Source organism: Bos indicus x Bos taurus, chromosome 3 (genome assembly GCF_003369695.1).
Source record: "Bos indicus x Bos taurus breed Angus x Brahman F1 hybrid chromosome 3, Bos_hybrid_MaternalHap_v2.0, whole genome shotgun sequence".
Classification (NCBI taxonomy): domain Eukaryota; kingdom Metazoa; phylum Chordata; class Mammalia; order Artiodactyla; family Bovidae; genus Bos; species Bos indicus x Bos taurus.
This window is the reverse complement of record NC_040078.1, coordinates 118,157,582-118,179,058: the sequence shown is the minus strand read 5'-3', so window position 1 is coordinate 118,179,058 and position 21,477 is coordinate 118,157,582. Positions and strand designations below refer to the sequence as shown.

At 52.7% G+C, this 21,477-nt stretch overlaps 1 protein-coding gene across 1 annotated transcript in view; it reads right to left on the bottom strand.

The window, feature by feature from the left end:
• TWIST2 (twist family bHLH transcription factor 2) overlaps positions 1 to 21,446 on the bottom strand; it is a 52,298-nt gene extending 30,852 nt beyond the window's left edge. Inside the window, exon 1 of the mRNA XM_027538098.1 lies at positions 20,756 to 21,446. Coding sequence (XP_027393899.1) covers positions 20,791 to 21,273 — 483 coding nt within the window. The 5' untranslated portion in view covers positions 21,274 to 21,446 and the 3' untranslated portion in view covers positions 20,756 to 20,790. The remainder of the gene's footprint in view (positions 1 to 20,755) is intronic.
• Positions 21,447 to 21,477: the final 31 nt, after the last annotated feature.

Genomic DNA, 21,477 nt, shown 5'->3' with positions numbered 1-21,477 from the left:
GTTCTGCCTTCCTGCACAGGCTCCCCCCGACAACAACTTGAAGTCTGCTTCCTGGTGTGTGTCCTGCCTGCTCACAAGTGGCCAGGGTGACGCCAGCCTCCTGTCACCACTCCCTGCACCCCCAGCTCTGCTAACGACTTGAAGTCTCATGGTGTGTGCCCTGCCTGCTGCCCCCTGCCCATCAGACCAAGCTCCATGGAGGCGGAAACCGCCTTCCTCTGCCCTGAATCCCAGCCTCTAATAGGAGCCCAGCACACAGATAGAGCTCAACCAGTTTCTGCCCCAATGAAGGGCCGAGTCCACAGGGTGCCACACCTCTGTCTGGCCTTCCCAGGAGATGAACCCACTGCTCCCTTGTTTGCAGACCACTCTCACACCACGCTGACGTCCAGCATCACAAGTGGGGGCTCGCACGTCTGTCTCCCCAACTGGGTGGGGGGGGTCCTCCACAGGAGAAACTCTATCATGATCACCTTTAGTCTCCGAACAGCCAGGGCTCAATAAACGTGTGCATGATGTGGAGACAGGGCTCCGAACGCCAGCGCCTCTGGACTAGCCCAAGAACGTGTGCTCCGGGCCGCACGTCCCAGACCTCACGCCTGCACCTGCAGGAAGGTGAACCGGCGCCTGCTGGGCGCAATGCACCTGCCGCCTCGGCGAGGCCGCCTGCCCCCAGGCACGTCCCCCCACCCAGGATCTGTTCCTCTTGCTGAAAGGCTTTCTTTAGATTGTAATGAAAAATACACACCATTACACATTATCATGTATAAAACAGGTAACCAACAAGGACCTATGGTATGGCACAGAGAATTATACTCAACGTTTTACAATAACTTATAAGGGAAGAAACTCTGAAGGATATATTGGTGTTGTTCACTCACTAAGTCATCTCTGACTCTTTGCGACCCCATGGACTGCAGCACGCCAGGCTCCCCTGTCCTCCACTATCTCCCGGAGTTCACTCAAACTCATGTCCATCGAGTCGGTGATGCCATCCAACCATTTCATCCTCTGCCTCCCTCTTCCCCTTTTGCCTTCAGCCTTTCCCAGCATCAGGGTCTTTTCCCACTGAGTCGACTCTTCGCATCAGGTGGCCAAAGTACTGGAGCTTCCACTCCAAGGATATACAAATGCATACTCCAAGGATATGTGTGTGTGTATCTACAATACCTTGCTAGTTTGGGCATACACCACAGTGATTCAGCTTTGTATATGAATACAGACTGCGTGTTGTTTACTCACTAACTTGTGTCCAGCTCTTTTGCTACTGCGTGGATTGCAGCCAGTCAGGGTCCTCTGTCCCTGTGATTTCCCAGTCAAGAATACTGGAGTGGGTTGCCACTTCCTTTTCCAATAGATTACACACACACACACGTATGTGCATAGTTGAATCTATGCTGTATACCTGAAACTAACATACTGTAAATAAACTATACTTCAATGTTTTAAATAAATGCGGGAAAAATGCAGCATAAAACTTAGCATCTTTACCATTTTAGGTGTATAGTTCAGTAGCATTTAAATATCACACAGTTGTGCAACCAACCTCTGGAACTTTCTCATCTTGAAAAACTGAAGCTTTGTACCCGTGAAGCAGCATCTGTCCTATTTCCTCCTCTGCCCAGCGTCTGTCTCTAGGACTCCGACCATGCCAGAGACCTCACATGAGCGGAATGGCACAGTTTTTGTCTTTTTGTGTCTGGCTTATTTCTCTTGGCCTAAGATCCTCAGAGTCCATCCACAGCGGAGCCTGTGTCAGCAGGTCCTCCCCTCTCAAGGCCGAGCGACATTCCACCGCAGGGATAAGCTCCATTTTGCTCATCCATTCGGCCCTCAGTGAATACTCAGGGGGCCCCCGCCGCTTCACTGTCCTTCGGGAGATTTACTCAGAAAAGGAGCTGCTGGATCGCACGGCCATCCTGCAAGCTTCTGAAGAACCTCTGCGTCCGCAGCCGCTGCACCATCGTATGTCCCGCTGACGGGGCACGCTTCCCCACAGTCTCGCCAACGCTTGCTGGTCTCTGCTTCCCAGAAGCAGGCGCCGTAACAGGGGTGAGGCGGCATCTTACCGTGGGTTTAATTTACATTTATGTCATGACGAGTAACGTTAGTATCTGTTCCTGTACTTGTCAGCCATTGTATACCATCTTTTCAGTTCTACTTTTTTATGTTTTTTGATGCAGACAGTTTTTAAAGTCTTTATTGAGTTTGTTACAACCTTACTTCTGTTTTATGATTTTTTTTTTTTTTTTTGACCCTGAGGCATGAGAGATCTTGGCTCCCTCATCAGGGATCAAGCCCGCACACCCTGCATTGGAAGGTGAAGTCTTAACCACTGGACCGCCAGGGGAGTCCCTGTGTATCAACTCTGGAGAAACGTCTGTTCAGGCATTTTGCCCATTTTTAGATCAGATCTCAGTCGTTGCTGTTAAGGTCAGAAGTCCTTCACGTATCCTGGACTTGCACGCTTTTTATCAGACACACGATTGGCACATGTCGTCTCCCATCTGTAGCTCCCTTTTCACTCTGTTTGTTGAGTCCTGTCCTGCACAGAAGTCCTTCCAGTGGATGGGGGCCTGTCGGCCTATTTTTGCCTGCCTTGCCTGTCTCCTGAAAGTTTTACTGCCAGAGCCCAGATTGTTCTTTTTGGAAGGAGAAGATTCCGTCTCCACAGGGTAAACAAGCCGCGGCAACAGCAGCCAGTGCCAGCGCTTCTCGCAAACTCCCTTCCTCCAGAAAGCTCCTCGCACACTTGCTTGGCTTCCGTCCTATGCCTTCAGCCCATGATGCCCCTCCTCCGTGAGCTGTGCCCGCCTAGCCACTTCTACATGGAGTCCTCCCTGGCCTCTGCAGGAGACAACTCAACCTTCAGGCATCTGCATCCCCCAATCCATGCCATCTGACTGCCCACAGTCAGCGTGGTCCACCCTGCCCCACCGCCTGACCGCACGGCACCCCCATCACCAGCATCAGAGCGGGCAGAGACCAGGGTGCGGGGCATCCCGCCGCGGCCATGCTGAGCCACTGCCTCTGATCCTTTTTCATCCCCACGTCCCCCCCAACCCTGCCCAGAGGCTGGACTGTCTTGGGGACTGGTGGGTGCGGGACTGGACAGGCAGGGGCTCGCCGAGCCTGTGTGCCGTCCACGCTGAGCCCAGCTAGCCACATCTGCACGTGTGAGCTACAGAGGATGGCCTGGGGGCCTGGGGCCCGGAGACTCAGCCAGCTCAGAACACGGCTCGCCTCACAGACCAGGCCACGGCCCACCCCAGAGGACAGCACCTTCTGTCCTGGGGGGACTGGCCAGGGGCTCCTGTGGGCCAGCCAGCGATGGCAGAACGGAGTGACACCATCAAGGGGAAGGGACCCCAGGCCGGGCTGCTCCTGCCCCCAGGTGCTGTGTGACTCGGCCCCCTCCCCTCCGTTGGCTGAGACCTGCAGCGTCATCTCTGCCCCGAAACCCACTGGACTGGAGCTTTGCCCCACGTGTGCTGGGGTGAGGGGTCAGCTCTAGGCAGATGGCAGTTTGGGGGCTTGGAGCCCACCAGCTCTCGGCTCCACCGAGCCCTACTCTAAACAGGACGATGTGCCAGATGATGCCCAGGCCCCTGAGTCCCCCGGGACCCTCGGGCTGGTGCAGCCAGCGGAGCCCCGGCACCCGGGCTTGCGTCTCAGGGACGCGGTCCGCACCGCGCTGTGCCGGTGCGTGCCTGTCAGGGAGGTGGTCCAGGGGCGCCAGCTGCTGCCCGGGGCTCCCGCTGCCTCCGCCCCTTCTTTCAGCCATCCTCTCATTCCACGTAAAGAGCCTCACTCAGGCGGGAAGCGAGCCCACCTCCTGCCTCAGTCCTGCAGGGCAGGGCGTCATTTCTGGCTCCTCTTCCTTCTGGCTGCCACCTGGCACACCCCACCCTCTGGGTCCCACTGGCCCTCCTTCCCACATCATCCAGGCCCTTGGGGACACGCCCAGAGACCTCGGAGGAGGGGGAGTGCCATCCCACCCCAGGCTGCCCAGCCTGCTCATCAGCTTCTTTCTGGTGAGGATGCTACTGCGTTTCAGCCCTGGGTTCGAGGCACATTCCAGGTGCGGCAGGATGACCCGGAGCCCACGCCTGGCGGCCAGTCTGTCCACCCTGGCCTCCGTCTCTGGAGGCTGTTTGCTGGCGGCTTGCCTAGTGCCCACCCCGTGCACCCGGGCACACAGGGCGCCCTGCAGCCTCTGCAGCAAACGCGTCTTCTGTCTTCTCCACGGCTTCCCAGACTCACCTCCCTCCCATTGCAGCCGCCCCACTCCAGGAGCCGGATTGGGTTCCCCTTGCTGTGCCCTGACCCTCAAAGCCACTGCAGAGAGCCTGGTGAGTGTGTGTGTGTGTGTGAGAGACAGTGTATTGAGGTCAGAGGAGATATCACACAGTGTAGAGCATTTCAGTTCTCGAAAATCACCAGTCACACCCAAAATTCACCAATTACCCACCCCCAGGTCCGGATGTGTGTCTTCTGAATATTATAAATCACCAGGCGCCCCCAGATCGGAATGTGTGTCTTCCCCTGCCCCCCGCCCCGGCTAGGACACACTGTGGCAGCTCTCTGTCCCTCCCCCTCCACAGAGAGTGGCTCAGGAGCTGCGTCCCCTCCAACGTCACAGCCCACCCCCAACCCCGCAAACCATCACCGGCTCCCAGGATGGACGAGGCCAGTGCTCTGTCATCCACAAGCCCGAGGCCCCCAGCCAGCAGCCGGGGAACTGCACATCACCAGCACTTCATCCTGTCGCAGGGAACCTGCGCTTTTGTGTCACAGATGCAGCGTGATTTCTATGTGCACTTGGTAGGAAACAGAGGGCCCTCCCGCGACCCCCTCACCTGTATTCTCGCATCATGCAGACACGCCCCATGTGCAAGCCACAGGCCGGGCCTCGGGCTGGGCCAGGCGGGTGCACACATAAGCAAGCCGTGGTCCCCAAGGCGCTCAGGCCATCCTGAGGATCAGGCTGGAGAGGGTTCCAGCGCCAGGGCCAGTGTGGGGAGCACGGGGCATGGGGTGCGCCACACACACCACAGCCGGCGGGCCTCCGCCAAAGCCCAAAAGGAAGAGCGCCCACTCACGGGCGGCTGCAGGAGGAGAAGCCACTCACGGGCGGCTGCAGGAGGAGAAGCCACTCACGGGCGGCTGCAGGGGGAGAAGAAACGCTGCTCGCCAAGTGCTGGACCCGGAGGGGAGCGCTGCCCTCACGGCCTTGGCGGGCCCTCGCTGGTCTCCGTGGCTCCCTGTGCTTCTCCTGAGCCGTGTGGTTCTGCCCCTGACACCAATCTGGAGGGGGGCCCTCACACCCCCACGCAGCCGGGACTGTGGATGGGAGGCACCCCCTCCCCCCGAGCCAACCCCAAGTCTGGTCTCACTCAGCTGCTCCCTGGGGGCCTCTGACCCCCATGGACCCATCCCTTAGAGCACAATAGTCCAGAGAAGGGACTGCTCAAGGGAGGTGCCCGGAAGGCAGTTCTGAAGCGTGGGATGCAGGGCATGGAGCAGTGTTCCATCTAGGCCCGAGCGGGCCAGGCCGGAGGTACCCAGGGGCGGGTGGACCCCAGGCAGGGTGGGCCCTGGGCCCTGCATCTCTGCAAAGCAGCCCAGGCCAGCGCCCATCTCCCCCAGACCTCCCTGACACATCCCATGCAGTCCTGGCCCCAGCCTGGGTCCTGGGTCCCTCAACCCCTTGCCCCGGCCGACCCTCAGGAGCTGGGTGCTGCCTCCTGCCCCGGGCTCCTGGCGCCCCATTCAAGCCTTCCTGCTCTGTTTATTTGCACAGCCAGAAGACAAAAAGCCATCGCTCTGAGTCACTCCTGTTCCCCAGTCGGCTCTGATTCATGCAGGAGGCCCACAGCGGGGACTAACCCGGCCGTTAACCTCTTGGTTTCTTTATGTCTCTACAGCAAAGGCATGTATGGTTTCGGATTGAGAATTCAGCACGGCCCGCTGCATCCGCGTGCTCGTGGGCGAGCTGCTGAGGACGGGCGGCCCGCAGGAGAGGGCCTGCCCCGGGCTTCCCCTCCTGGACACCTCAGAGCCACCTCACCCAGCAGTGATGGAAACTTACAAACATTTCAATCATCGTCCTGCAAAGGATCGGGCCATCTGACAAGGGTGGTTCCAGAATGTGCCAGAAGTATGCACCAACACAACCCCGGGTGTGAAAGAAGACAGGCTCAGAGAAAATTCGATTACGGTTCAGAATCGGAAAGGAAACGTGAGGCTCAGAGCCGGGCTCAGCCTGGGGACCCTCGGTTGGGAGGTTGCAGGTAAATTCAAACCCTAGAGAAGGCTATAAACAACCAGGCTCCAGGGTTCCAGAGAATCTGACTTGCCCAGATGGGAGGGGGTGGAAACCCACCAGCAGCACCAGCCCCTCCTTGGGTCCTGAATGTGTGAGGTTCGTCCCCGAAGGCCAGGAGCGAGGGGTGAGCGATTTCTGTCTTGAGTCCCAGTGATCGGTGAACATAAGCGCCCCCAGAAGGGAAAGTGGTCCTCTCTGGGTCCCTCTGAATCTGGATTAGGGGGACTGCCTGTTCACTAGTATCTTCTCCACTTGCTTCTATTAACACAAATCTGAAGTGGTTCATGATTTAGACCAGATATCTCCCAGAACAGAGAGACAAACAGAAAAGAAAGACGAATGAGGAGGCTGAACCCAAACCGAGGGCGGGGGCGACCACGGGGGCAGAGGATGAGCTAAGCGCCCGTGCTGATCTGTCTGGGAGATAAAGGGCGGAAAACGGAAAGATGCCCACCCCCTGCTCCCCACAAGCTGGTCCAGGGTTCTGCTAGGGAGCCCAGCTGGGCCAGGTTGGCCGGTTCCGGGAGAAGACATCGGATAATCACGGCATTAAAGGCACTGCGGTGTGAACACAGAGGACCAGGGACAGGACGGGGAGCAGGGATCGCAGAAGATGCAGAAACTATCTCGGAGTTACTTCCAGAGCAACCGAAGCTGTGACTTGGAGAGGAAGCTCCAGGAGGGCAGGTCTGTGGGAGGGCAGAGGGCTTCACCGGGGGACTGGGGTGGGAGGGCGAACAGAGTCTGGAGGAAGGGGCGCTTGGGATGAGCCCTCCACTCTCTCTCAAAAAGTCCCAGTGGCTTTTCTCAAACTGCATAAGAGATACACGGCATTTGCGGAAAATTTGGGAAATAAAGGAAAGCAATACAAATAAGGAGGAGAGTTCGAGGCTCTTCCGTTGATTCTAGTCCGCAGACATCTGTCCTTAACCTTTCTCTGGACAACGACACCCAGGCGAGCACACACACTGACTCTCCAACCTGCGATCGTGTCGGGTCTGTGCCTGTTTCCCTCCCATCATTACATCTCTGCTGAGAGGTGAAGCCAAGTGAAAGCCGCTCAGTTGTGCCCAACTCTTTGCGACCCCATGGACTATACAGTCCATGGAATTCTCCAGGCCAGGATACTGGAGCCAGTGGCTGTTTCCTTCTACAGGGGATCGTCCCAACCCAGGGATTGAACCCAGGTCTCCTCCACTGCAGGCGAATTCTTTACCAGCTGAGCCACCAGGGAAGCCCTACATATCTGCAGATGCCACAAAATTTGCTGACTGTATAGTGTTCCAGCACAGGGATAAACCACTTATTCAACAGCTTCCCAGGACACTCCCTAGTGTTAGCAAAGCTGATAAGAGTGTCTTTGTTGCAAGACAGAGCCGCAGTGATTCACTCAAGATAACTCCTGAAAGTGGATTTGCTCCATGCAAGCCGCTTTCCAATTTTTCAGTCTTTTTTACCTACTGTCAAAACCTCTTAGAAAGATTTTACAATTTATCTTCTCCCTGGCAGGGACAGAGGCCCTGGCTCCTCACAGTTTCCTCAATAATGGGAATTGTCATCATATATTATATATATTATTATATAATAAATAAATAAATAATAAATTATATAATGCATAAAATATATAATAAAATGTATAAAAAGCAGAAAATCCACTTTAATATAAAGTCATGTCCTCTTATTTTGAGTTTCTTGGCTACTGTTGAGGTTCAACACTTTTTTATGTGTACTGGGCAACTGAATTTCCTCTTTTATAAATTCATATATTTTGCCCTTATTTTCTGCTGGGTAATTATCTTTTCTCTCATGGATCTTTAAGGGTTCTTTGTCTTGTTAAGAATATTGATTCATTATGAAACAGATTGTAAATACTTCCCAGGTCCTTTCAAAACTCTGGATGTCCTAGTCCTTTGGTGCTTGGAAGTTTAATTTTTTAGACTTTTTCTCTGTGACTTGTTTGCTGTTCCCGGACGAAGCTCTGAACGCAGGAGCCAGGCTGTGAAGGCTCCATCAGCAGTGCCTTCAGCTCCCTCCGTGTCCCGTCAGACTCTGGGGTGGGTGCACCCCCGGGTGGGGGGCATGCGTGTCAGGGATTCCTGCCGAACAGAACCGTGGACCTTGATGGGACAAACCGCGCTCACTGTGTCCCCGCGGATTCACCGGGAGGCCCAATTTGGTGGCAGACGTTTTCACAGAGAGGTTGGGCGACGCCTGACCAGCTCTGGGCACAGTGGGAGGACGAGGTGGATAGAGGGTGCTCCCCGCTGTGGGCACCCAAGGGTATCAGCTTAGCACCCATCCCCCTGATGGTACAGGGCTAGCCAAAAATTTCATTCGGGATTTTCTGTAACGTCTTGTGGAAAAACCCAAATGAACGTTTTGGCCAACCTGATATCTCTGACTCGATGGGATCACCGACGAGATGGACATGGGTTTGGGTGAACTCCAGGAGTTGGTGATGGACAGGGAGTCCTGGCACGCTGCGGTCCATGGGGTCACAAAGAGTCAGACACGACCGAGAGACTGAACTGAACTGATATTTCTGAACCCAGCTGGAGGAAGGACGGAGAGCCCCCCCCAGCCCTGGATAGGGCCCTCCCTGGAGTGCTGGCCCGGCGTCCACAGAGTGGCCCCCAGGGGAACACGGCGAGCCCCCAGCTCAGTCGTTCAGGGCAGAGGTGGTGGGACAGCAGAGCAGTGTCCCCAGGCACCGCGGCGCTGGAGCGCATGTGTGCACGGTGCCCTCGTGAATCAAAGCTCACGCCCTCGGCATCCGGGCTCCGTGCTCGCACCTGCAGGAGGAAACACGCTGCAGGGAGGCATCGGGGTCCCCGGATGCATCTGGCTTGTGGGGGCCCCGGGTTCTGGTCAGGGAACCAAACCACTTAGCTTGGGGAGCCGGCGGGCAGCCGGGGTCCTGCCTTGTGTCTCCATGTGAGTCCTCGCGGAGCAGCTCGGGGGAGTCTGTCTGCCTCCCTTCTTCCCCTCCTGGTGGCTCTCTTTTCTGGGGGGAGGGTGTAGGGGACCAGGAAGGAAGGGAACAGCAGCAGTATCTCTGCTTGCACCCCTCCTGGGGAGAGTCTTCTCCCTCAGCTGCCAGCTCTCCTGGGCCCTCTCGTCTGGATTCTCCAAACCCTGCCCGTGAGCCCAGCCCCACCTGCGGGGTTTCTGCAAGCAAGTCAACGTGTGGACTGGGCGACACCACGAAGGCAGTGGTGTCTTTAGAAACGGACCCGAACCCCAGCAGAGGAAGCCCCAGGTGAGCATGCGTCCTCCAGCCCTCTCAGCGGGTCCCTGGGGCGGTGGCCAGGAAGCAGGTGAGGGGTGAATGCATTCACAAGGGCACCATGCCCGTTGGCAGCCCGGCACTGCTGTGCCCGGGGACACTGCTCTGCTGTCCGAGCGCCTCTGTTCAGAGCACTTGAACCAGGGTCTCGCTGCATCCCCCTGGGTGCCATACCCTGTGGACACCAGGGCAACACTCGAGGGAGGACAGCGGACACACATCAGCGAGGGAAGGAGAGACGACCCCCCAGCTGGCCCTGAACGATGTCCTGCCCGCTCCTCCCCTTGTCCCTCTCTCTGCGGGCAGCCCCCAAGAGGCTGGTCACACGTCCACTCTGCACTGGGCCAGGGTCCCGGCCCTGAGAAAGGCGACTTTGGAGAAAGAGAGGGATTCACCCACAAGAGCAGCTCAGGGCCTGAGGCCCCCTTCTCAGGAATCGCCACATCAGGACAGCCACAGAATCCGTCCCCTTTGAGCCTGCGAACTGGACTGAAATGGTCTGATGAGTGGGTGGGCCCTGGGCTTTGGGGAGCCCAGTGTTGGATGCAACAGGCTCCAGGGATTCTGGGCCAGCCACTCGCATGGGTGTGGAAGATGCTTCTGCTCTGGTCCATTGGGCCGCCAGCCAGCAGGGCAGAACCCTGGGGCCACTCACTCCCCTGCCCCCTGCCCCCCAACCCCAGCACCCGGCCCCCAAGCAGAGGCTTCTAAAGGTACAATCGACAGGCTGCCAAGTGTGCTGTCAGAATTGTTAGAGGAGCCTTTCTGATGAAGATGTAAAAGAGAGATTTCGAAAGGAAAACACTTTTAGGCTGCACAGCTGACGAGATGAGAAGCCTCTGATAAGGCCTGAACCACGTGGACCAGCAGATAACATCTTGGGAAAGTGGACGAAAGCAGACGGTCTAGCCCACCTCCACCCTCGAGGCTTATTGGTCACCAGAGAGGCCCATGGTCTGACTCATAGGGGTTTTTTTGGTGCTAAAATACACATAATATACAATTTATCATTTCAACCATTTTAAAGTATACAATCCAATAGAATTTCACTCTGTTGTACAAACATCACCATGATCGAGTTCCAGACCTTTTCCATCACCCCAAATAGCAATCCCACACCCGTGGAGCAGTCCCATCCCAGCCCGCCCCCACCCAGCCCTGGTCCCCGGCAACCACGGATCGGCTTTTGCTTATTCCAGATATTTCATACAAATGGAGTCACACACTTTCCGGTCATTTGTGTCTGAGTTCTTTAAGTCAGCATAAAATGTTTCCAAGGTCCGCCTGTGTTGTATGAACAGCCTGAGTCAGAGCGCCGTTCCCTCGGCCGAGTAATACTCCACTCGACAGACAGAGCACAGCACGCTGACCCCCCTCAGCTGGTGGACGTCTGTATCGCCTCCCTCTCTGGCCGCTGCACGCAGTACTGCTGTGAACATTAGTGAACACTTCGGTCTGAACACCTGCTTTCTATTCTTTGGTGTATACACCCAGGAGGAAACGGCTGGGTCCTACTGGCTCTTGGAATGTTGATAACCACAGAGCTATCTGCACCTTACTCCGCCTTTTTAGAGACAAGAAGACTGAGTCCCAGCGAGGCTATGACATGCCTCAGCCCAGAACTGTAGGCCTGAGAGCAGGAAAGCGGTGCCCACTGCATGGCCACTTCCGAGGAAGTCCTACTCAGACGCTCCCTCCCTTAGACACAGGACAATGGGCTTCCCCCAACAGATTCACTTGGAGACCTAACCTGCTCCCACAAGAGCAAAGCCTTTGCTTTCTAATTATAGTCTCCCCAAATAGAAAAAGGCCATGTCAGAGGAGTTCTTTCTAAGGGAAAGAATTACAGATGGTTTAGTCCAGAAACGGTATTTTCACCGAAGAGCAAAACACATTGTGGAGAGACACGGTGACCACATACAGTCACGGACATTTAAAGCCCTCAGAATTCATGAATATCTGCTTCACCCTGTGAAGCGTCAAGCAGAAGAGAGCTCAGCATGTGAAGGAGACACACCAGCTTTGCCTTCTGTGTCCTCACGTCCCCTTTGCCTCTTTCTGGTTAGAAAAAGTGAGATTATGTGATTAACACTGAATGACACTCGCCGTCACTTTCAAAAAATACACCACACGAGCAGATGGTCTAAGAGCGTGCTTCATAGACTGTGACACGGACACGCTGCCAGGGACAAGCCAGGAGGTGAGCTCCGTCGTCCGTGCAAGTAACACTTTATCACCGTCAGGAGCCTGGCCACTCCAGCAGAAGGACACTTCACGAGATGGACAGTGTGGTCGCTCGGCTTCTCTCGGCAAAGCCAGGCTTGTCTGTTTCCCCCGAAACCCTCGGAGGTGGGCAAGTGTCTTTAGATGAGGGGGAGCTTGAAAGTGAAATTTGACGGAGGGGCTGGATCCCCAGGAGAAGGAAATAAATGCTGAGTTCCCGGTGCCTCCGGTTAACCTTGGCAAAAACCGAGCCATACTGGGCTCACGCTCAGGCATCCATCCGCATGACCTGAGGGTGGATCAGGAGCAGGTCCAAGACCCGTCCAGTCCAGCTGAGCACTGCAGAGATCCGCATTGTGGAGACCGCCACCTGGGGTCCCCACCCCTAGGCGGAGGGACCACCCTGGCCACAGAGCTCTCAGGGACCTCTGCTTTCTCGGGCACCAGAGGCACCCAGGGATGGGGGCAGGGTCCTGCAGTCGGGGGCCACCTCTGGGACACCTCTGATGCCGTCTGGGGTGATGCTGAGCTCTGGGGGCACGTGGCAGGTGAAGGCTCTTCAGGTCTTCATTTAGAGGCCCTGCAACCTCTGGCCTGGGGTGTCATCCCAGCAGGGCTGAGGGGGCCCTATTGGATTTTACAAAGTGCCACCTTCTGGGAAGACCAGGAGGGTGTGGCTCTGATAAACCACTCTTTTCTAGGTTCCTGAGGGAGCCTGGGGGGTGGGGGGGTGGGGGGGTGGCGATGGGTCTGCAGGGACCAGCAGAGGGAGGTCCAGCTTCTGTTTCCTTCCTAAGGGGCCTCAATCCTCTCGATCGCCCTATTTTCATGTGAAATTCTCCACACACCACTTTTCCTATTTACACCTTCGCCTTCTCTTTTACTCTGCCACTCCTGAAGAAGTTACCTTTGTCGTATTATAAAGCTCTAAGTGATTGGCTCAAGCTTACAGCATCACTGGAGATGCGTACAAACACTGAATTACTCAGATACAATTGTTCAATGTAATAAAACAAAAGTGGATGTAGACAATAGCGATCTTTGAAATAAGCGGATAAATATATCATAGTCCCTGCTTTTTGCTTACTGTTTAATTAAAAGAGAATCTCTATCCTCAAAAAATTGTCTTAAAGAGACTTCTGGAACTGGCAATAATTCAACATCCAGCAAAACAGCCTTGACGTAATTCCGCCCTTAGATACCTGACTGTGTGGACTCTTGACACGAGAGGGAGGTAAGTGGAGATCCCGTGCAGCGCTGACACGGGCTCCACGGAATCCCAGCCCCGCACGCTCCCACTGGTGGGATCACCATGTGGTCCATGCAGTTCTGGCCGGCTGAAGCAGGTCATTTTACACAAGAGAAATCAACAAAACAGGACACAGCACGCTTCCTGGGGTACAGATCTCCACTGGGGGACTTCCAGTATCAGTGAAGCAATTTTCCTAGAAAATGTGAGCAACAATCGCTAAGGAGAAGGAGTCGCCAAGCACAGGGGTGTGTGTGGCGGGGGCGGGGGGATCTGGCTGCAGATCTATGGCTGAGCCCACTGGACTTCCAGAACACCCGGGACTGCTCAACTCGGAGAACCTGAGGTGCACGCTTATTCCCTGTGCCCGAGCGTGAGACTGTGGGGATGTGATGATGGCCTTCGCACTCCTCCTGTCTCACCTGCTATGATACAAAACCTTTATGTGGACTCCAGTCAATAATCGTGATAGATTTCAGCTAAAGAATAAGCATAAGAAAGGGTGTGGGGTTGTGGGGGTCGGGGAGGGGGAGGAGCTGAAGAAGAAATGCTCACGAGACAAAGAAAAAATGTACAAAGGACCAAGTCTGTCTCAGGTTCCACCTGCGCACACAGATACCATGAAAGAGGACAGCCGCTTGGCTGTTTGCATCCTGAAGACTTTGAACAGTTTAGGCCCCAGCGTATAGTATGCAGTTTGGAATGATTTAAATTCAGGAAAATTAATCTTCAGGGAAGACATTATTTGTCAGTTGAACCAAATTATGTGAACAGAGTGGTTCCATCCCTGAATCAGGAAGATCCCCTGGAGGAGGGCACGGCAACCCACTGCAGTATCCCTGCCTGGAGAATCCCATGGACAGAAGAGCCTGGCGCTACAGTCCACTGAGCTGCCAAGAGTCAGACACGACTGAAGCGACTTAGCACGCACAGATGCATGTGAACAGAGATGTGTTGATGCTCAACCTGAGACAGAAAATAAGGACTCTTCCTCCCTCCTTTCCTCTCCAATTTGCAGTGAGGCAGGCATTTCCCAAAGAAACAGTCAGCGCCTGTGTGTTGGTCAAGGTGGTCTCATTAAGAACAGGGCTTTCAATGTGACCGGCCCTCCGGAAGTGACCCAGTAAGGATCGATCCTGCTAACGCTGCGGCGAGCTCGCCTTGTTCTTCCTCCATGGACTTGAGTGTCCGAGATCGGAAAAGACACGAGCAGGGAGCAGGCACTTCTGCACCCACGGGGCCAGCAAGTCAAACAAAGCAAACAGCTTTTGACTTCTGATCCCACTGCACTCCCTGCAAACGAATCTACTTCAGGGACTGAGATTAATGAAGGGAAATAGCAGCTCAATGTCCATTTCTGGGTTTCCTGATTGAAAGAGCACGCTGCCTGCTCGCGTTCTGACTTCCAGGATGCTAAATTAACGCGGAACACACAAAGAAACCCACCGCGACAGCCGAGTCAGAGACGGTAAACCACAGGCCTGTGTTTTCTTTCAGGGAGTTTGTTTATTTCACAAGCTGTCCCTCATGAAGCCCTCACTTGTCTCTGGAGCAGGCAAACGTCTCCTGACTCTCTAAGGAGAGGGAGACTCTCAGAGAGACTGTAACAGAAAGGCCACTGTGACATTTTATTTGTACAGCCACAGAAGACCACAGGAACAACAAAAGCTGGGGCATCTGTTCTCCACGGGGAGGCGGAGAAAGGCTGCCCGCGCCTCCTTCTCCAAGCACAAGGCGAAACGCCCACCCTCAGGTTTCCTTCTGAGTTGCTCTGCCTGACTCTCCAGAGAGACTCTGGCTGTGACCCCGCCAGAAACCTCAGCCCCTGAGGTTGGGGTTGGATGTTTGGTCACCATCAAAGGGTTAATACGAATTAAGGTCTTTGCCCAAATCTTTCCTGCCAGTCATATGCCAGATGTGCATGTCCAGAAAACCAAATGCAAACTCTCCATCATAAACAGTGAGAAAAAGGAATTTAATGTCAGACGACTCAGGTGACCATTCCTCCCACCCCAAAGATGCAGGTGGCTATTTTCAAGGCTGAATATAAGCTAGAAAGAAAGGAGTATTTTTCAGAATAACCGAATTTGATGGCTTAAAGCTCGTTGGATTCAACCCCGCCCTTCATTCAACCGACGGGAAATTCTGGTCTAAAGAAAGGAGAGACGTGCCCAGTTTTAGAGGCACCGCTCTTAGGATGGGAAAAGTGAAATGACCATTCCACAGGAGCTGTCACGAGAAGCTGGGTCATCTTAGTCTTTCCCTGATCAAGTAACAGGAAAACAAAATGATGGGAAGAAACTGAGCAATAAATAACAGCCTCCACAGACACCATGCCTCAACTCTCCCAGTCAGGTCCCTTCTTACACATAATCACAGGATCATATTATTCTGAACGAGAGAGTTGTGGATAAAATAATACAGATATTCAAAGCACGAAAGACATTGTTTTGATTCAAAATGACTCTCTTTTCAACTAACCATGAAACATTTCTCTTATGTCGGAATAAAGTTACATGTTGACTTTTCCAATTTCTGATTTGAGTCTGCTCTTAGCGTGACAACTGCTAGCAATCACGGGAGAAAAATCCCACCGTGCCTTAGTTGACATCAGCATGAAAATCATACTGTTAATGTCACCGTGTCTCACTCCAAAACAAACATTAAATTAAAGCTCATTTAATACAACTAAATTGCATTCAAAGACTTACTACTGAACCTACACACAAAATATGTCCCTATTAACAACAAACAAACCCTAATGTAAAATAAACATGACTGAGTTTAGGATTTGATACCTGTCTGTCTTTTTCTCTGTCTGTCTGTCTCTCTGGGTCTCTCTGTTTCTCTCTCTCTCTCTCTCCCCACCCCTCAACTGTGTATGACTCCAAATACTAACATTTCAATCTCTCCACTTCCTGGATGAATAATTTGATAAGTCATTGCCTTTAGAACAGTTGTATGTGTGAGAGAGAAATGTAAGTCAATATAGATAGTTATCTTACAAGCAAATGTCATCAGTTTCAGACTTAGTATCTTCCAAGGAAATGTGTCAGTTTCGATGAATATTTCCTAAAATTCCTCTGAAAAATATATTCTTGATTAGCATAGGAATAAATATATGGATTGGTATTTCTCCTTCAGATTTCTAGGATTTTACTCTTTGTTTCTGAATGATAAGGAACCACTTCTAAATAGTTACATGTTGAAAATATGAGCAGTCCCCTTATATTCTGAAAAGTGCAATAATGCTAATGACATCAGGAAAAAAGCTCAAAGCGTATTTTTGGCTTATTACTCTGAGATGGGTATAATCCTTCCTTATATAATTTGCTCATTTGAAAGAAACTTTTAAAATTCTTGTGGAGTATCTTTTCTTTTGTTTTAAAGTGTTTTTAATTGGAGCATTTTTTACAGCCTTAATTGAACTTGTTACAATTTGCTTCTGTTGTTACACTTGGTGTTTTGACCATGAAGCACATGGGGTCTTAACTCCCCGACCAGGAGTGGAACCTACACCCCCCTGCATTGGAAGGCAAAGTGTTAACCACTGGACTGCCAGGGAAGTCCCCTGGAATATCTTTTCTTTCAAACTTTTTATTTTGAGACAATATTAGATTCACATGACGTTGTAGGAAATAATACACAGAGATTCTTTTACATTCTTCATTCCCTTTCCCCCAGTGTAACATCTCAAAAAACTATATACAATATCACAATCAGGAGACTCACACTGATACACTCTCCAGATCTTACATAGATTTCGCCAGTTTTACATGTACCCATGTGTGTGTGTGTGTGTGTGTGTGTGTGTGTGTGCGCACACACGTTGTGTGCATATTTCATCCTACACAGTTTTATCACATATGTAGACTCAGGTGACCATGTAAAATATGCTTTTAGGCAGTTTCTGCTTTTAGTGTTCCATCTTGGCTTTACTTTTGAGTGCATCCATGTCCGTCTCCCTCAGTTTCTATGTCTACTTTATGGCTCTCTCTGTATCTTGGCTACGCTAACTTAGTCATCTCTTCTTTGAATTTTATTGCCTCATCCATGAACTCTTTCTCGCAGAAGGCTTTGTTTTTGGTTTGCTTTTTGCAGCACATTTATCCTTTCCCAGGACAAGACACAAACATAAACAGACATTCCAGCATACATTCACAGGGTTTTTTAAGACACCAGTGAGAATAGATTAATATAAATACTAAGCTTAAAAACTGTCATAAAAGTTCAGCCTTTAAAATTGGCTTATTAAAATATTTGTTTTTTTAAAGCCCAGATTTAAACTGCAGTTATGAGTTATAGTACTCCACTCAGAAAGAGTTTACTTTATGATCTTTCTGCCAGGCGAAAGGGATCTGGCATCTCTGCCGTCTGTCCAAAATATAGAGAAGCAACGAGCATGAAAACTCAATTCTTTCAGGCTCAAGACTTGTCTGAAAAGAGTACAGCCCTCAGAAAACCTCAATAAAGTACTACATTTCAAATGACCTCAAACAGCCACTCTCAAAGTCCCAAGCTTCCAGCCCCCACTCTGGCCAGATGGGCAGCGAGACCTGCTTCCTGCAAGATGGAAAGAGTAACTACAGACATTTAAGGGAACTATATCCAGAAAGGGAGGTCAGCCCTACATCAGATCTTTTCAATGGGTGTTTTATAACAAAATGTTGCCTATATTTCAAGTAGCTGGGTCATTCATTCTACTTCTTCCCGTGACCAAGCAAAAGGTCGATTAGGGTTCTGCATTTCCATTCTCCACAGGCAATTCATTTTCTTTCGAGACCAGCTAGCATTCCGAATGTAGCTGTTGACAGGTATCTCCAAGAAGTCAGTTTTCTGAAGAGAGGAAAAGGCTTACATGTATTGGATGGTTAGAGGGTCACCCTCCGTTCTCCAAAGTAACTAAAAGTTCTTAGGGAAACAAAGCTAGTATGTTGAGAGTAGGGACCTATGGGAAACCTGCACATGGTGCTGAAGTTAGAGAGATGTCTTCTTTATCCACAAAGCACGGAACAGGAAAAATGTCCAGTAAGTAGCCACCTCACCCAGGTGCCTCTGACCATGCACTGGGACTCTGGCATTTATTGAGAAAACGGAAAACTCCTTTAGAGATTTTCTGCTTAGATGAACGCAGATGACTGTCCAAAGACACCTGATTTATTGTGTATTTGCATTTTTAAATACCAGGCCAAAGAAGAAGGTCAGGATAAACGTTAGCACCAGCCAAACTCAACATTTCCTGTGTCTCTTTGTACTAAGGGACAGTTTCGGCTTTTAATAGCATTGCTGCTCATCTCAACACAGACTTTCTCATGTATCTCAGCAGACACTAAAATCGCATACCTCTGATGGGAAGGTCTAGAAAGTCTTTACTAATACATATGCCTATGTTTTAACATCAACATAACCTATGTAGCAACATTTGCAGGAAATCAAACCAATTATGCCTGTATCTACACTCATACAGACGAACGGGTTAAAAACGGAAAGAAAGCAAAAGTTGGTCGAACACGCCTGATAAAAAAAACACGGCAAGTCCAAAATCATCCGTGTGTCAGCAATTTTCACATTTCGCTTCTCGTCCTGTACACTGTGGGCATCTGTCTACTAAGGAAACTACTTTATCAGACCTAGTCAGTTACACTCAAGTATATAAAAGTAAATAGTGGGTCCCACAAAGATCAGTTGCTCTCCAGCTAAATGTGTTTCTCTCTTACATTTTGCAGATTTTTTCCCCCGAGCAAACTCTTTAACGCTTTTCGTTTATTCATTACAAATAATACCTCTCATTGCATATATTGTTCAGTTGTGATCTATGTCTGATAAGTTTCAGGAATGCAATTCTTTTTAAGTGAATTTTAAATGATCCTAAGAAATTCTTGCATTAAGGTAATACCTCTTGCTTTTGCTTTCAATAATTTTCTGGAGGGAAGCCTTAATGATAATTGTGTTGACATTTTCCTTAAACAAGGCTATATATGTGTACATTTTAAAAAGATGACCTTCCTCATCTGTTTGTTCTTATTTTAGATGTGCTATAAACTATGCATGGTGGAAAGGGTAAATGGAATTAACTAATGGACGCTCATAATTTAGGCAGCAAAAACCAGAATTAATGTATTATCCCACTGTAGCATTTTAGTACTCGCCAATCCAAACTTTCTTTCCTGGGAAAATATGTGATTGAGACATTTTCCATCTGCTTTCGACAGAGATCGGAGAAGATCCCCCTAAGTGACTCTCTACTAAAAATTCTTCCAAACAAACAAAAAAAAAGCCTATAAAATAATTATTATCTTAGGGGCCTATTTCACAAATGAATGTTCCATGGCACAGAAATAAAAACTAAAAAAAAAAAGAAGAAAAAGAAATAAAATCCACCTGTGCTAGAGGAGCTTTTCCTCTCCACACAAAAACATGTGCATATATCATAGAGCACATAGGAAAGAAGTGGATATGCTTGGGAGAGTGGGCGGCTGCACGCCCGTGATTAATCTAAATTCCTTCTGTGTGAAGTGGAGACGTGAAGAAAAACACTGCAAGATGAGCAGGAAAGTCCAACAGACCAAGGAGGGAGGGATTTTTAACTGGGCCCTCTCCCCACCAAAAATCGTGAGCCCTTCCTTTCATCGCCCGAGAGAGAGCCACGGTCACAGAGCCTTCTGGAAGGGACAGAACAGCATCTCCGCGGTTAGGGAAGGTCTGAGGGTCTCCAGAAGTGTCTGGTGAAAGGGGGCCGGCGCGGGACACCCCGAGCGCTCCCCTAGAGAAAGCGGGGACTCGCCGGGCTCGGCGGCTGCACTCCGCCGGCTCCCGCGCAGGCCCCCGCTGCACCGCCTCGCCTCCCTTTCTCCTCGCAAACCTGTTTCCCAGCCTGGACCCTTCGGACCGAATGCTCGGCCCCCATCCAGACTCTCGAGGGTCAAAGCTGGGGCCAGAGCCCGCCAGCTCCGAAGTCCACTCCACCTGCCTGCTGGCAGCCGGGGTTCCCCGTGGCGATGTCTGCCTCCGGCCTCCACGCTCGGGTCTCCGCGCCTCCGCCTCGGCCCTGTCCTCCGCCTTTCCGATGCGGACGGTCCTCAGCTCCCGTGCTGCACCGGCCCCGGCGCCGCCCGCGCGGGGCAGGGTCCTCCGGCTTTCCCCAGGCCAACAGAGGCGCCGCCGGTCCGCGCCTCTGCGCCCACCCGGGCAGCCAGGGCGCCGACGGCCGGGTCCCCGAGGCGCGGGCCGGGGTACCTGCACGAGCAGCCAAGGAGATCTGGGTGTCCGCACGACGAAAGCGCGCTGCCTCTCCCCGGGAACCGGGCAAAGCACCGTCAGGCCCGGCAACTTCGCGGGCGGCCTCAGCTCCGAGGGACGCAAAGAACAACTGGTCCTCAGCCCTTTGCCCCAGGCCGGCTCCAGGCAGTTCTGATGTCCATTCCCCCGACGGTCAACCACAGACCTTTACCCACCATTCCCACAGCACCAAGGATGGAAAAGAACGACTGTCACCAGTCCGCCCGTTCCCGACCGATACCCTGCCTGGGAGCTTGCCCCAAACCACAGGGGTGCCCCTGGGACCTGGCAGCTTCCCGACCAACCCCCATTTCTGGCTAGGAGGAAAGGCGCACCCCATCCTCGCAGCCGCGGCCTGCGGGCCTGCGCCCACCGCGCGCGCAGCACCTACCCTGGCGCGCCGGTCCGGACGTGGGTGGCGCGGCGCTAGTGGGAGGCGGACATGGACCACGCGCCCTCCATGCGCCACACGGAGAAGGCGTAGCTGAGGCGCTCATGGGCCACGTAGCTGCAGCTGGTCATCTTATTGTCCATCTCGTCGCTCTGCAGGACCTGGTAGAGGAAGTCTATGTACCTGGCGGCCAGCTTGAGCGTCTGGATCTTGCTGAGCTTGTCCGAGGGCAGCGTGGGGATGATCTTGCGCAGCGCGGCGAAGGCCTCGTTGAGCGACTGAGTGCGCTGGCGCTCGCGCACGTTGGCCAGGATGCGCTGGCTCTGCAGCTCCTCGAAGGACTGCGCGCTCGGGCTGCCCTTCTTGCCGCGCTTGCCGGGGGTCGGGCTGCCATCTTCGCTCGACTTCTTGCTGTAGCGCCGTTTCCGGCCGAAGCGCTTGGGCTGCCGCTCGAGCTCCTCCTCGCTGGTGCCCAGGCTGTCCACGGGGGACACGGGCGAGCTGGAGCCCTCCTCCATGGCGCCCGCCCGGCGCGCGAGGGGCTGGGGGCGCCGGGCGCAGAGCGCGCGCCGCTGGCCAAGCCCGCGGTCGCCGAGCACACGCTCCCCGAGTTGCTCGAAAGGCTCTGATTTCAAGGCCGGCTTGTGCAAAACCGAGGTCTCCGGGAGAGGAAGTTATTCTAACTTTTTTGGAAACCCTAGCCGGGCTGGGTTGCTAAATAG